Source organism: Schistocerca piceifrons, chromosome 2 (genome assembly GCF_021461385.2).
Source record: "Schistocerca piceifrons isolate TAMUIC-IGC-003096 chromosome 2, iqSchPice1.1, whole genome shotgun sequence".
Classification (NCBI taxonomy): Eukaryota; Metazoa; Arthropoda; class Insecta; order Orthoptera; family Acrididae; genus Schistocerca; species Schistocerca piceifrons.
Genome location: NC_060139.1, coordinates 738,424,521 through 738,440,288, shown reverse-complemented (window position 1 = coordinate 738,440,288; position 15,768 = coordinate 738,424,521). Strand labels below are relative to the sequence as shown.

Below are 15,768 nucleotides of genomic sequence, written 5' to 3'. Positions count from 1 at the left end.
AATACACTAAGCAGATTCAGAAGGGTGCAGGTTGCAATAGGTACTGGGAGATGTAGAATCTTTTACAGGATAGAGTAGCATGGAGAGATGCATCAAACCAGTTTTAGAACTGAAGACCACAACAACACAATTCTAAAAATATTTCCTAATTGTACATTGTTTCAAAAATAAAGATATTCATCATTGGTTTGGTATTTATAATGTAATCACTCCAAGTTGTTTTAGAAAAGCAAATTACTTGTGTTGTTGCACATGTTTCTTCAAATAGAAGAATTTAGCTGTTTAAAATATCAAAGGTGTTAGCACTCTGGCTTATAAAATTCAATAAACTAAATGTTCATAATCAAAGGCATTATGGAACAAACCATTTAAACTTAATTTTTCTTTTATAAAATTATGTGATATTGTTTTTTGTTTTTCCTGTCGTTTGTTAAAATTAAACATATAAATTGTACCTGTATTGCTTTTCTCTTGTTTCAGTGTAATCTGTTTCAGAAAAATGGCCTTTATTAAGAGAAACAGTCTGAGTTTGGTTTTCTGTCGATACCTATTCTGTGCAGAAGTTTGTAAAATTTATGAAAGATAAATAGCGAAAATCCTATGTTTTACAATGTGTCAGTTTTGAAGTATAATGTTATCAGTTCTAATATTCCTACAGAGATTCTGGCACTAATGATACACTTGCAATGTGATCCATGGTTGTTATGGATAACCAAAGGGCAGTATTTAATTAAAGAAATTTGACACAGGTAACTGACATTTCATTTAACACTTTTCCCCTTTTGCTCACATCAAAATAGTTGATTTGTGCCAGAAAACGTATTCTTTGTACTACAATATTAATTACAATATCAATTACAGCAATATGAACTTGAACTCAGAGGTAGATGCAAATATTATGCTTCTTACATCCTTACAGATGACTAATGATAGGTTTCCAGCATGCTGTATTAAATGCTATTTCAGAAAACACTGATTCATCTGCCTGGATGGTTTGAAACTGGGTCCAAGTAATCTAAAAGTAGCCATCAACTTAAAAAAAAATGTTAATTTTGCAACTTTGGCTGTTTGTAGGTCGAATAGGAAACTGATGTTTTGCTAAAGGATAATGACTTTTCTAACTACAGCATAGAACTTTAAATGAAATTTACGTTTAAATAACAATCATATATGTGAATATAATTAGAATGAAAGTCAAATACATGCCAGTGAGGAAGCTATGTAACCCCTACTGATTACTTAATCTATGCCATCTCCAATACTTCAGTTTCAAAATATAGGAACAAAATTTGTAGGTATGTGCATATGCTGTCCAACATGCTCATCATCATAATTCATTCGATATCCATTGGTAGGAAAAGCGTATTCTAGACTTTCAAACCATTACACTTTTTGGCTGCATAGATCCATGTTGATTCACCATGTTTTCTAGTATCATATACATAAATGTGGAACCTTACTAACTATTGGAATAAAGAAAAAAATTTATTTTGTTAATATTACATATATTTGTCTGTCTATATGACCTGCACACTTCTATTTAATTTTCACTGACATGATAATTATGTCTTCCATTCTAATCTGTCCCTGTTACATTTCTATCCTCTCTTCTTTCTTCTAGAATTTCTCAATGTGGATGTATCTATTACTCACTGAAAAAATTTCGTTTCTTCAGTTATCTCTAGATGGAAAGTTCAAACCTCACTGCTGTGATTGCAAAATGAAATTACATACTGTCTTTTAAATTACAGTATGAAACAAAACAGGAGCATTGTTTCAAACATTGTATTTAGTTTGCTACAAGCTATTACTCGATTATTTACTTTGCTATCCATTCAGTCAACGTCTTTAATTACCTCATACGCAGATACCCATCAACTGTTCTATGACTATTGTAAATTAGTAGCATTCTTCTAATTTGTTCATTATGCAAATCAGGCCTAATTCCAAACTTGACCTATATAGTGTTTCTACTAATAGATGAAGATCATCTGCACAATAAGCAAAGAGCATAATGTCACTTGGAAATCAGAAGTGTTGGAGAAATGTTCGATTAATCAATATTCTTTCTACAATTTCATAGTTCAATACATTGGATAGCTTCCAGGGGGCAACTGAAAACAATTCTGCCGAAATGACATGTTTTATGTAGCTGTACCTTGAATTCTATGTAGGGTGTAGGCGTCTAAAACAAACTGTATCATTGACATAAACAATCTTCCATCCACATGTAGGTTGAATCAACGCCTGTTTTTGATAACAGCTGTTGGTGTTGAACTTAAAGCTATGAATTCTAAGCCAACCAACATTTGTACTCATTTCTGTACTATTTTGTGAAAAGCTTAGCGAATAGTTTGCATATTACACAGAGGAAGTTGATACCTTGCCTGCATCTACTCTTGTAAAGAACAATAATTACAGCAGGTTGTTGCAGTTTAAAGAAGTGATGTCATTCTACAAACATTTTTAGAGGATAATTGGGCTACTTGGCGAAGATCTTGGCTTTTGATTTTTTGTTAAGTGAAGAGATACTGGTGACTGCAGCAGACAGCTTAAGTTTTTGATTACAAAATAAGAGTTTAGGTCACCCCAAAACAACATTTCTTAAAAACTGGCAATTGGCATACCCTGGGGGTGAGTTGGCATAACCTGACTGAATAGGGTTACTTATGCAGAATACAGCAACTGTCGATGAAAAACATTTTATTTTGTCGAAACTTGGGGTTTCTTCCTTTTCAGAGACTAAATTTTCCAAAGATAAATTGGAATGAAGAAATAACATTTGAGCAAAATAAATTGTACTTGAGTGTATAACATCAGTGTGATCTTAAATGTATGAACAAACAATGAATTCTTCAAGAAAAATAAGGTCTGCTTATTACTACATCTACCTACACCTATTCAGATAGAATACATTCAAAGTTTTGAATCGAACACGAATGTAGGAGTAGGACGCTCATTTATTTTCATAGGTGGATTCAAATTCTGCACTATTTTACTTCGATTGTATTTGATTGAATAATCTTCATCTGGCCATCTCCAGTTTTTCCCATTTTTGACCAAGTTAGATATGCGAATTTCGTTGTCATCGTTTTCGTCAATCTTCCGAAGATACTGGTCGGCAGACATGGTACTTCAAAGCAAAATTATTTACGTTGAATTCAGTGTGACTGAGAAGCCCTTGAGATAATGGATCATTTGTTGTTGATCTTTTTCGATGTATCTGTTGGAAGGCATTTTCGCCCAGAAAGGAATTTCCTTGACGATTGTTCGGGAGAGGGCAGAAGGTGTAATAATCTGAGGACGCAAAATCAGGTAAGTAATGTTATGTGGAATGACTTCCCAACCCAGATCCTTCATAGTGCTTTTTTACCCTTTTTTGTCAGTCTAGCAGAAGGCGGGCGGGCGTTATCGTGGTGGAGTAGCGTCTTCCTGATCATTGTTCTTGGATTACGTCTCAGTTGTTGAAAATAAATGTCAGCAGAGATGGTTACATCTCAGGGAAGCAGTTCGTGGTACACCACACCATCACTGTTCCACCAAATGCATAACATTATCTTTCGTGCATGCACAAAGTTTTATGTACTGGATGTTGCTGCTTTGTTTGTGCTCAACCACTCCTTCTATTTGTTATATTAAGATAAATGTATATTTTCTTTTCATCAATAACAATTCAGGATAAGAATTTCAGTGTTGTTCACTATCGAATTGATGACGAGCAAGAAGAGATGCACATATGGCCACCTGCTGGTTTCCTTAATTTTCGCTTAGAGTATGCAGTACAAATTCACGCAATTTTTGAATCTTCTCCACGCATGCAAATGTTGTATGATGGTAGAAAGATCACAGTTCACTACATTTTCCAGTTCTCGAGGACACTGACGTGGACCATTGTAGATTAATGGGTTCAAACGATCTCCATCAGACCCCAAATGTCATCCAGAATGTGGACAGTCAGTAATGTCGAAACGACCCCACTTAAGACGAGAAAACAATTTCCTTTTCGTGGTCTGTTTAATAGCATTGTCCCATACACAGCGCAAATGCTTCAGACTGCCACCGCTGCTGACACCCTTCTATTAAGTTCAAACAACTGTTACGATTTCTCCACTTGGCGTTCCATTTCCTAGCGTCCACAGCTCGACTATCTCTAAGTGACAAAATGACAATCTGTAAACTCAAATAGCAACAGTTAACTACAAATAAAAATGACAAAAAATAGATATACACATATGACCCGCAAACTAAGGCGTCCACAGACGTCATTCAACATTTAAACGTCACTACAGATATTCGGATTTAGGTTATGACATATTCGTTGTGACTGCCATCATTGGCGATGATGTGGAGCTGAGGAATAGTGAAATTCTACATGACCCGCTGAGGAGTCGGAATATCGATGCTGTCGACGAACTCCTGAATCCCTGTTTTCAGTTGAGGAATAGTTTTGGCGTTATTGCTGTACACTTGGCTTTAATATAACCCCACAAAAACGAGTCGCATGTACACTATTGGCCATTAAAATTGCTACACCACGAAGATGACGTGTTACGGACGCGTAATTTAACCGACAGGAAGAAGATGCTGTGATATGCAAATGATTAGCTTTTCAGAGCATTCACACAAGGTTGGCGCCGGTGGCGACACCTACAACGTGCTGACATGAGGAAAGATTCCAACCGATTTCAAATACACAAACTGCAACTGACCGGCGTTGCCTGGTGAAACGTTGTTGTTCAAATGGCTCTGAGCACTATGGGACTTAACGTCTGAGGTCATCAGTCCCCTAGAACTTAGAACTACTTAAACCTAACTAACCTAAGGACATCACACACATCCATGCCCGAAGCAGGATTCGAACCTGCGACCGTAGCGGTCGCGCGGTTCGAGACTGTAGCACCTAGAACCACTCGGCCACTCCGGCCGGCAAAACGTTGTTGTGATTCCTCGTGTAAGGAGGAGAAATGCGTACCATCACGTTTCCGAATTTGATAAAGGTAGGGTCGTAGCCTATCGCGATTGCGGTTTATCGTATCGCGACATTGCTGCTCTCGTTGGTCGAGATCTAATAACTGTTAGCAGAATATGGAATCGGTGGGTTCAGGAGGGTAATACGGAACGCCGTGCTGGATCCCAACGGCCTCGTATCACTAGCAGTCGAGGTAACAGGCATCTTACCCACATGGCTGTAACGGATCGTGCAGCCACGCTTCGATCCCTGAGTCAACAGATGGGGACGTTTGCAAGACAACAGCCATCTGCACGAACAGTTCTACGACCTTTGCAGCAGCATAGACTATCAGCTCGGTGACCATAGCTGCGGTTACCATGGCTGCATCACAGACAGGAGCGTCTGCGGTGGTGTACTCAATGACGGACCTGGGTGCACGAATGGCAAAACGCCATTTTTTCGGATGAATCCAGGTTCTGTTTACAGCATCATGATGGTCGCATCCGTGTTTGGTGACATCGCGGTGAACGCACATTGGAAGCGTGTATTCGTCATCGCCATCCTGGCGTATTACCCGGCATGATGGTATGAGGTGTCATTGGTTACCCGTCTCGGTCACCTCTTGTTCGCATTGACGGAACTTTGAACAGTGGACGTTACATTTCAGATGTGTTACGACCCGTGGCTCTACCCTTCATTCGATCCCCGAGAAACCCTACATTTCAGCACGATAATGCACGACCGTTTGTTGGAGGTCCTGTACGAACCTTTCTGGATACAGAAAATGTTCGACTGCTACCCTGGCCAGCACATTCTCCAGATCTCTCACCAATTGAAAATGCCTGGTCAATGGTGGCCGAGCAACTGGCTCATCACAATACACCAGTCACTATTCTTGATGAACTGTGGTATCATGTTGAAGCTGCATGGGCAGCTGTACCTGTACACGCCATCCAAGCTCTGTTTGACTCAATGCCCAGGCGTATCAAGGCCAGAGGTAGTTGTTCTGTGTACTGATTTCTCAGGATCTATGCACCAAATTTCGTGAAAATGTAATCACATGTCAGTTCTAGTACAATATACCCGTTTATCATCTGCATATCTTCTTGGTGTAACTATTTTAACGGCCAGTAGTGTATTCAGATCCGCAGAAAATGGAGGCCAATCGATCCCCAAGCCAGTGGCCTCTAGGTACCCCAGAACCAGAATACGGTCCCCAAAGTCCTCCTCCAGAACATTAAACGCTCTCCTGCTTCGACGGGGTCTAGCTCCGCCTCCTGTGGAAACCAGGGTTACCTTGGATAATGGGGATGAAATCATCTTCCAAAACCTTCACGTACCGTTTGGTAGTCTCCATTCCATTAAGGAATAACACACTGATTACTCCGTCTCAGGACATTGCACACCACAGTCACCCGTTGAGGGTGAAGAGAATTCTCGATCGCAAATGCGGATTCTCTTTCCCCCAAACGCGCCAGTGTTGCTGACTGACGAACCCGTCCAAATGAAAGTGGGCTTTGTCGCTAAACCAAACCATACGGCACATACTGATCCCAATCATACCTTGCGGCCAACCGTGCAGTTTGCACGTCCTAACGTAAACCGTTCAGAAATTATGACAATTTTATTTCATGCAGTTCAATAATTGTCACTCTGAACTTCCAGAATGGCTTCTGTCGTTATTGTGTGTTTCTGATTCACATTTAGTGACATACGGCTATTTAAAGAAACGTTTGAATGTTTGTTCAAATTTATCTCATTGATTGATGTGTGCCAGTACAGTAACTACACAATACATGTTTCTATTTTGTTCTGTTCCTGCTCTTGTTGATGTCAGTTTTCCATTGTGAGTTCTCACTGCCGTAACTACATTCCCTCAGGTGCTTCATTTATTGGTTAATTTAACTGTTATATGTCCTTGTCCTTGAATACTGTCACATGACCTTCCTAAGAGACTACTTGTCTATTGTCTTCATTCCTACTTTTAGTCTGCATCTTCGTATTCCACAACAACTTGAAATTTAGAAGTTGGATTCGTTCTTTACGTGAAGCCCGCCTCTTTATTGTTTGATAAAATATAGTACGCTTTATTTTATTTTCGTACTAAAAAATAAGAATTTGCTATTTGTTTTTCTCATGCACGATTGTTATTGTTTTCAGCAATTCTGAGACGTGTGACCTCTGTTATTTGTGGTAACATATCCACCAAAGAACTGTTCTTTAGTATAAAAAATCCACACCATTTCCTTGCAGGATTTTCTATCATTTATCAGTTTCTGTCACACTTCAGTATGTCTTCTGATTACTCGTCATTGCTTGGAATGATTTCCATTCAGTATATTTTTCTTACTTTTAAAAGAATTTTTTTAATCAGTCTGAAATTCATTAGATAGCTCTAACATTTTCTTGTAATTTTCTTGTGTACAGCAAACCGTAATACGAAGTTTTCGTCTGAACTTAATTTCTTCGCAGTGAAACATACAACTTAATTTGAGTTGTACTTAATCGTTTTTTCTTCACGTTTTCTTGCATCTCACTTGATATTATTTAATGGTGCTCTAATTCCACCAACGTATCATCAGACGGTAAAGACTTGGGAATTAATCTTATTAAATAAAATGTTGCAGAAACGGATATCTAATGCCCTCTCTACTGTTCTTTTTGCTGTATGTTGTGCTAGCGTGTGCACAAACCTTTTTAGTCAGGCACTATGACCTGAATCTGTTACATAAGTCACAGAAATAATCGTTCAAGTGAAAGATTGTCTCAGAAACTCAGTAACGGAAACCGGGATTCCAAAAATCCTTGCTTAAGATACATTACCGTGAATGGTCCAAAAAGCAGGCAAGATACATGAACAGCATGACACCTAGCAGCTCTATGCTCAAAGCTGTCTCAGTTCAGGTCTAAGTTCTTGTAAACGTCTAAACAGGGAATCATCATAATAGTTAGCTTCCTGATCATCTGTCAGCAGAGGCAAATGTTTAGACTGCCATTTAGCAGTCAGTAATTCAGTCCCAGACAGAGTCATGGGTTTTTTCCATTCCATTCTCTCCGGTAGACCCCCAAGCCTTCCCAATGAGTACCGGGGATCGTTCCCCGAGGTAGAAGGGCGCCAGCGCTGTGGGCACGCAACAACCCCCTTCTTAGTGCTGCGGCGAAGAAATGGCTCTGAGCACTATGAGACTTAATATCTATGGTCATCAGTCCCCTAGAATTTAGAACTACTTACACATAACTAACCTAAGGACGGCACACAACACCCAGTCATCACGAGGCAGAGAAAATCCCTGACCCCGGCGGGAATCGAACCTGGGAACCCGGGCTTGGGAAGCGAGAACGCTACCGCACGACCACGAGCTGCAGACGCTGTGGCGAAGAAAAGCTGTGCTCTGTCTGCAGTGAGGCCAGTAGCCCCGTGATGGGGTACGCACCAAAGACTTTACCTTGACCTGTATTCATTTCCTCATTCAATTCCCTCAGCATAATCTGTGAAACCTATACGTCAGTCTTCTACTGTATTGCTTTCACCTGTTTCAGTCACTCTTTCCCTAATACTTCCTTGAAGCACTCCCCAAACACTGATTCTTTCAAATTAACCAGGTCCCATGTCCTAAAAGTCCTACCATTCAGCAATTTATTCAGTTTTAATCCGTAGTTTATAATGTTTTACAGTGTACAGTCTGGTTTCGAAGGATCCAAAAAAATAAAAAAAAAAAAAAAAAAAAAAAAAAGTAGTCAAATGTGTATGAAATCTTATGGAACTTAACTGCTAAGGTCATCAGTCCCTAAACTTACACACCACCTAACCTAAATTATCCTAAGGACAAACACACACACCCATGCCCGAGGGAGGACTCGAACCTCCGCCGGAAGGTTACACTCCTCTCCCCCATTTTGTGTTCTGCTACAACTTTTCCTTCTCTTCCCTTTCTCACTATCGCATTTCAGTCCTCATTAGTATTAAATTTTCATCTGGTTTAACGATCTAAATAATTTCTTTTATGGCATCAAACATTCTTACCATCTTTTAGGTGTGGAGCTACTCAGCACACAAACTTTTACAACCATAGTTAGTGTCGACTTGTATATAGTGTAATTATGGATTCACTATTTTGTTTATGGTAGTTTGCTGCATTTCTATTTTTGTATTTATTGTGAGACCTCGTTCTGCAATACATCTATTTGATTCTGTGTTGAAAAGCGTGTACTGACCTGTCCAAAAATCCGTTCTTCCTGCCGCTGCGTATCTCTAATTACCACTACCTTTCATTTCAGCCCATCCAAACTCTATTTTTAATTCCTTTAACCTACCTACCCTCTTAAAGCATCAAGTGTGGAACGCTCTGACTCGTAGGACGCTAGCTTACCTGATGGCCAATATCTTCCTGAGTATATGAATGGACGATTTTACCTCCTATTGTAACCGCGGGGTGGCCGAGAAATCGCGTCGGGACCAAATGGAGAGCAGCCCGTGAACAAACAAACGAACAGAAAGGACGGACATGAAACAACGACAACGGACGACCAAGAGAGACCTTACAACGACAACACGCAAGAAGCAACGGAGTGACAGGGGCAACCAAACGAATCCAACACGTCCACTAGTAATGAAAACAAAGAACGGTAAACAAGCAGTCTGTTGTCGAGGCAATATGTCACTACTGTCATTACTCATGCAACGATTAGACTCGCCGGCTGAGCTTTTTTTTTTTCTTTATTGTATTTCAATTCCCCATCGGGGCGGGCTGGCAGCAGCATATGCGCTGCTCTTTAGCCGAAAGACACAGAACAAACAATAGAAGACATTTAAAAAGAACAAAGGAGAGAATACGGTGAACATAGATATAAAAAAGGGGGAACATCATGGAAGGCAATAGACAAAAAACGGGGGTGACGGTAAAATGGAGATAAAAAACTGTTAAAACTGTTTAAAAGTAGCACACACAAAAAGCCACACACTGTGACAATTAAAAGAACACAAGGCACAGTATGACTGGAGCATAAAAGATATCGACAGATGGCGTAGCACATAACAAACACTGATGGCGAACCTCAAGGCAGTATACAACTAAAATCACACCTCTTGATGCACAGGAGAAACAGCACTAAACACAACACTGATGTGCCACACCGATGATGATCAAAACAGAGGATCTGCCAGGCGCAAGGAGATGAGGGAGACTGGAAGAAGGGAGGGAGGGGAAGAGATGGGGGAGATGAGCGGGGGGTGCACTGAAGAGGGCCAGGCGGGGAGGGATGTGGGAAGGAAAGAGGGTGCAGGGTCTCAGGGGTGGGGGGGGAGGGAAGGAGGAAAATCCTCTCTGGGAGAAGGAGGGAAGAGGAAAAAAGGGGGGCCCTGGGGAGGGGGGGGGGACAAGGCCAGGTTATAGTTGGAAGGAAGGGTAGATGTCACGGCGAAGTTCGTCATCCGGTAGGGGGAGGCGTTGGAAATTGCCCTGATGAAGGAGATGGAGGGTGTGGAGGTGGAGAGAAGGAGGGATACAGCGATAGAGGCGCAGCAATGGGCGGGGGTTGGAGAGGAAGGAGGAAACCAGAGGGTGGGGGGGGGTCAAGCCTGTGGACAATGCAAAGTATGCGGAGATGTTGGAGGAACCGGAGGAGGTGGGGGAAGGGGATCAGTTCCTACAGGAGCCGTGTGGGGGAAGGAAGGCGGATACGGAAGGCAAGGCGGAGCGCATGGCGTTCAAGGATTTGGAGGGCCTTGTAAAAGCAGGTGGGGGCGGAGATCCATCCGGCTGAGCGAGAGGCAGGCGCTTAAATACAGAATCAGGGGTGTCGCTATTGGCTGCTGGAACCACGTGTTCCACTGTGGCGCCCTCACACTATTAATGCAGGCCAGGAGGCGCACGCCGCCACGGCTTATGGCGCGATGGTGGAGAGACATCTAGGGGTCTTTGACGTCCATGATGTCTGGCGCTGATTCAAATTCCGTGGGGCATGGTACCAGACCTCCGGGCTATTTTACCTCCGGAATAATTTACCCACGAGGACATCATCCCATAACCCACACACGAGAGCTATCTGTTTTGAACTAAATATAATAGCAGTCATTTCCCTTTTCTTTCAGCCATTGATAGTACCAATATAGAAAGGCTATGTTGACAAAGTTACAAGGCCAGATCAGTCAATCAGCTACACTGTTGCCTCAGTGTAGAGGCTAATGTCCCTCTTCAGCATCACAGGCTACTAAGGACTCTCCATAGATTCATCTCTACATCTGTATCTGTGTCATAGAGCAACGAAAGCCACCCACTTTGGCATGGTCCATGGTTCCTAGGTGGCTATGATAGATCGGGGGGGGGGGGGGGGGGGCGTAATCGTTTTATCAAGTATCAACCACTAGAATATCAGAATGAACTACTAGAATATAAGAATAAAAGTAGTAGGCGAGTTTGATGTGTGTGTGTGTGTGTGTGTGTGTGGGGAGGGGGGGGGGGTGGAATGGGGGGGGGGGGCTGCATAGGGAGTCGAATGTAGTTAGCAGGTGCAAATGGATGCACGTTACAGTAGTTATAAAGAGATGGGGAGGCCTGCACAGGACAGACTGGCATATAGAGATGCATCAAAACAGTCTCATGACTGAAGACCATAACAATAGTTCCTTGATGCATTTTTTGTTTATATCTTGTAGTATCAATGGAAAAATGCTCTTGTACCACATAAGACCTTTCTGTTTCAGCACAATACCTCAAAGCCTGCAGCGAGAAGGACCCAAACGTAAATGAATGTGCTCTGAAGAATGGTCGCGCTGCAATTCCCTATCTTGTGAAAGGTGAGTATAATTGATTACATTTTTGAATATAACGATGAAAGAACAGAAATACAAACTGCTTGGTATGCAGCCTAACCTCTCCTGTAATATGGTGTACTTGATGCAATACCGGTTTATGTGAAAAAAATACGTGCTCTTCGATTCTTCCCAACAGTTTCTACACGTCTAACATCTTAGTACTTTCCGCGTTTAATACTGATATCTATAAATCTTCGTTGCACTTCCACATTAACTAATAAGGTTGGCAAGAACTCCAGAACAACGTTCCAAAATCATTATATCTGTAGTTTATAGATACTTTACCACACACTGACATTACAAGACTTTGCGACAATATTGACAATTCTACTTACTCGTCTCTAAGGAGAACTCTGATATAACCCGTTCCAGAATGACGGTTTTGTGGTTTACGCAGACATAACAAGCTCAATATTCGTTTTCAGGTTCGTTCTACTTCATCTCAATGCACTTGATCCCCTCACTACACTGGTTTGCATAGGTAGTCTCCTCCTCCCTCACTATGTCGATTTCTTCCACCCCTCTTTGTGCGTCTTCTCTTCCCCCCCCCCCCCCCCCCCCACTCTCTAACGTTGAACCTTTTGTCATTGTACACAGAACCTTGGATGGAAACTGAAGTCGATAGAAATGAGTACGTAAATCGGCTGGGATCGTTGGCATATGGGGGTATGAGAGCTGCTGGGTCGTGACTATAGTAAGTTCAGTGATTGTTTTCCATATTGTTTCAGTCTGCGAATGGGAAGAATTTCAAAGTTTCGGACGATTCGGAATCCGTGGTAGTATTCTAAACGCAGTCCGATAAGCTATAAATACGACTTTCCTGCTTGTTCTTACAAGCAACCGCAAGGCAGAAACCAAAACATCACATTATTGTCTATACAATTTTTTAAAAATAGTATGTGTATGGTCTGAGAATATACATTGGAGAAACAGTTTGTCTACTGGTTTAAATGCCTCCCATCGTAGTTAAAGCTGACTATGAGAAAGAAACTTAAACTGCCCATTTAGGCCGGCCGGTGTGGCCGTGCGGTTAAAGGCGCTTCAGTCTGGAACCGCGTGGCCGCTACGGTCGAGGGTTCGAATCCTGCCTCGGGCATGGATGTGTGTGATGTCCTTAGGTTAGTTAGGTTTAATTAGTTCTAAGTTCTAGGGAACTGATGACCACAGATGTTAAGTCCCATAGTGCTCAGAGCCATTTGAACCAAACTGCCCATTTTCACGGCACGGCACAGCATTCTTTTTATTGTATTCGGGTTTTACTGAAAGCCTGTACACTGCTGTTTTAAAGAATATAAAGCTTATGTCTGTATGAATGTTTTTAGAGTATTACGTAAAAATCTGAAGTAAATCGGTCAAGAACTATTCGAATTTTTTGGCAACAACTTATTGTTTTCGCATTGTTTCTAAATCACAGTCGTTATAACAATATCGTAAAATTATGAATTTTCTGTTTTACAGTACTATACACAATACATACAAGAGAATTTTGGTAGTTGCGATTCTATGATATGATTGGTGTTACTACAATGAGGTGACAAAAGCCACGGGATAGCGACATGTCTGCATGTATACAGATTGCGGTAGTGTCTCGTACACAAGGTACAAAAGGGTAGCGCATTGGCGGAGGTGTCATTTGTACTCAGGTGATATATGTGAAAATGGTTTCCGACGTGATTATGGCCGCACGACGGATATTAACAGATTTTGTATGCGGGATGGTAGTTTGAGCTAAATGCATGGGACATTCCATTTCCGAAACCGTTAGGGCATTCAATATACCGATATCACAGTGTGAAGAGGGCCGGGAATACCAAATTTTAGGCATTACTTATTATCATGGACGGCGTAGTGACCGATGGCTCTCACTTAACGACCGAAAGCATTGGCATTTGCGCAGAGTTGTGAGCGCTAACACACAAACAAGACTGCGTGAAACAAGCGCAGAAATCGATGTGGGACGTACGACGAACATATCCGTTAGGATAGTGCGGCGAAATTTGGCGTTAACGGGAAGTGACAGCTGACGACCGACGCGAGTGCCTTGGCTAACAGCACGACATCGCCTGCCGCCCCCCTCCTGGGCTCGTGACCATACCGGTTGGACCCTAGACCACTGGAAAACCGTGGCCTGTTCAGACGAGTCCCGATTTCAGTTGATAAGAGCTGATGGTAGAGCTCCAGTGTGGAGCAGAACCTACGAAGCCAAGGACCAAAGATGCTAACAAGGCACAGTGCAAGCTGGTGGGTGCCCTATAATGGTGGGGGCTGTGTTTACGTGGTCTAATTGAAGCGATCATTGACTGGAAATGATTATGTTCGACTAATTGTAAACCATTTGCAACCATCCATGTACTTTGTGTTCCCAAACAACGACGGAATTTTTACAGATGACAATGTGACGTTTCGCTGGGCCACGAATGTTCGCGATTGATCTGAAGTACATTCTGGACAGATCTAGCGAGTGATATGGCCACTTATCGAAAATTTTTGGGACATAATCTAGGGGCAAAAGGAGGTACGGCACGGTGTTAGGAGGTACCCAGTGACTTATTCCGCCTCAGTGAACATGTTGGTTTATGATACCACATTTCGTTCATCTTTCAGTCGTGAAGTCGCACATGAAGCATTGTTTCAGAACTTAAGCATCTGACAGTAATTTTATTATATGTAATGTGATCCTGAATTCCAATCAAGAACAACTGCCTGGACGAGAAACATAGAAATAGATATCCTCGGGGTTGCAAAGCAGCTTAATTCACTTAATAAAAGCAAGGCTTCCGGTCCACATTGTATACCAGTCAGGTTCCTCTCAGAGTATGCTGACACAATAGCTCCATATTTAGCAATACAACCGCTCGCTCACAGAATGATCCGTACCTAAAGACTGGAAAATTGCTCAAGTCACTCCAAACCCAAAAAGGGAAGTAGGAGTAATCCGCTGAATTACAGACCCATATCACTAACATCGATTTACAGTAGGGTTTTGGAACATATACTGTATTCGAACATTATGAAGTAACTCGAAGAAAACGATTTATTGACACGTAGTCAGCACGGATTCAGAAAATATCGTTCTTGCGAAACACTACTAGCTCTTTGTACTCATTAAGTAATAAGTGCTATCGACAGGGGGTGTCAAATTGATTCCGTATTTTTAGATTTCTAGAAGGCTTTTTGTGACACTGTTCCTCACAAGCGTCTTCTAACCAAACTGCGTGTCTATGGAATATCACCGCAGTTGTGCGACTGGATTCGTGATTTCCTGTCAGAAAGATCTCAGTTTGTAGTAATAGACGGAAAGTCATCGAGTAAAGCAGAAGTAATATCCGGCGTTCCCCAAGAAAGTTTTATAGGCCCTCTATCGTTCCTGATCTATATTAACGACACAGGAGACAATCTGAGTAGTCCTATAGATTGTTTGCAGATGATACTGCCATTTACCGTCTTGTAAAGTCATCAGATGGCGAAAACGAATTGCAAAATGGTGCGACAAGTGGCAATTGACCCTGAATAAGAAAAAGTGTGAAGTTATTCACTTGAGTACTAAAAGGAATCCGCTAAATTTCGATTACACGATAAGTCACACAAATATGAAGGCTGTAAATTGAACTAAACACATAGGGATTACAATTATAAATACAATAAATTGGAACGATCACATAGATAATGTTGTGGGTAGAGCCAACCAAAGACTGCGATTCATTGGCAGAACTCTTAAAAGGTGCAACAGGTCTACTAAAGAGACTGCTTACACCACGCTTGTCCGCCCTATTCTGGAGTATTGCTGTGCGGTGTGGGATCCGCATCAGATGGGACTGACGGATGACATCGAAAAAGTACAAAGAAGGGTAGCTCGTTTTGTATTATCGCGAAATAGAGGAGATAGTGCCACAGATGTGATACATAAATTGGAGTGGTAGTCATTAAAACAAAGGCGTGTTTCGTTGCAAAGGGATCTTCTCATGAAATTTAAATCACCAGTTTTCTCCTCCGATTGCGAAAA

The 15,768-nt window shown here is 41.6% G+C and overlaps 1 protein-coding gene across 1 annotated transcript in view; it reads left to right on the top strand.

Moving 5' to 3' along the window:
- The window catches only part of LOC124776717 (protein takeout-like), a 79,162-nt gene that overhangs the window by 12,066 nt on the left and 51,328 nt on the right, over window positions 1-15,768 (top strand). The window contains exon 2 of the mRNA XM_047251831.1: window positions 11,655-11,747. Coding sequence (XP_047107787.1) covers window positions 11,655-11,747 — 93 coding nt within the window. The remainder of the gene's footprint in view (window positions 1-11,654; window positions 11,748-15,768) is intronic.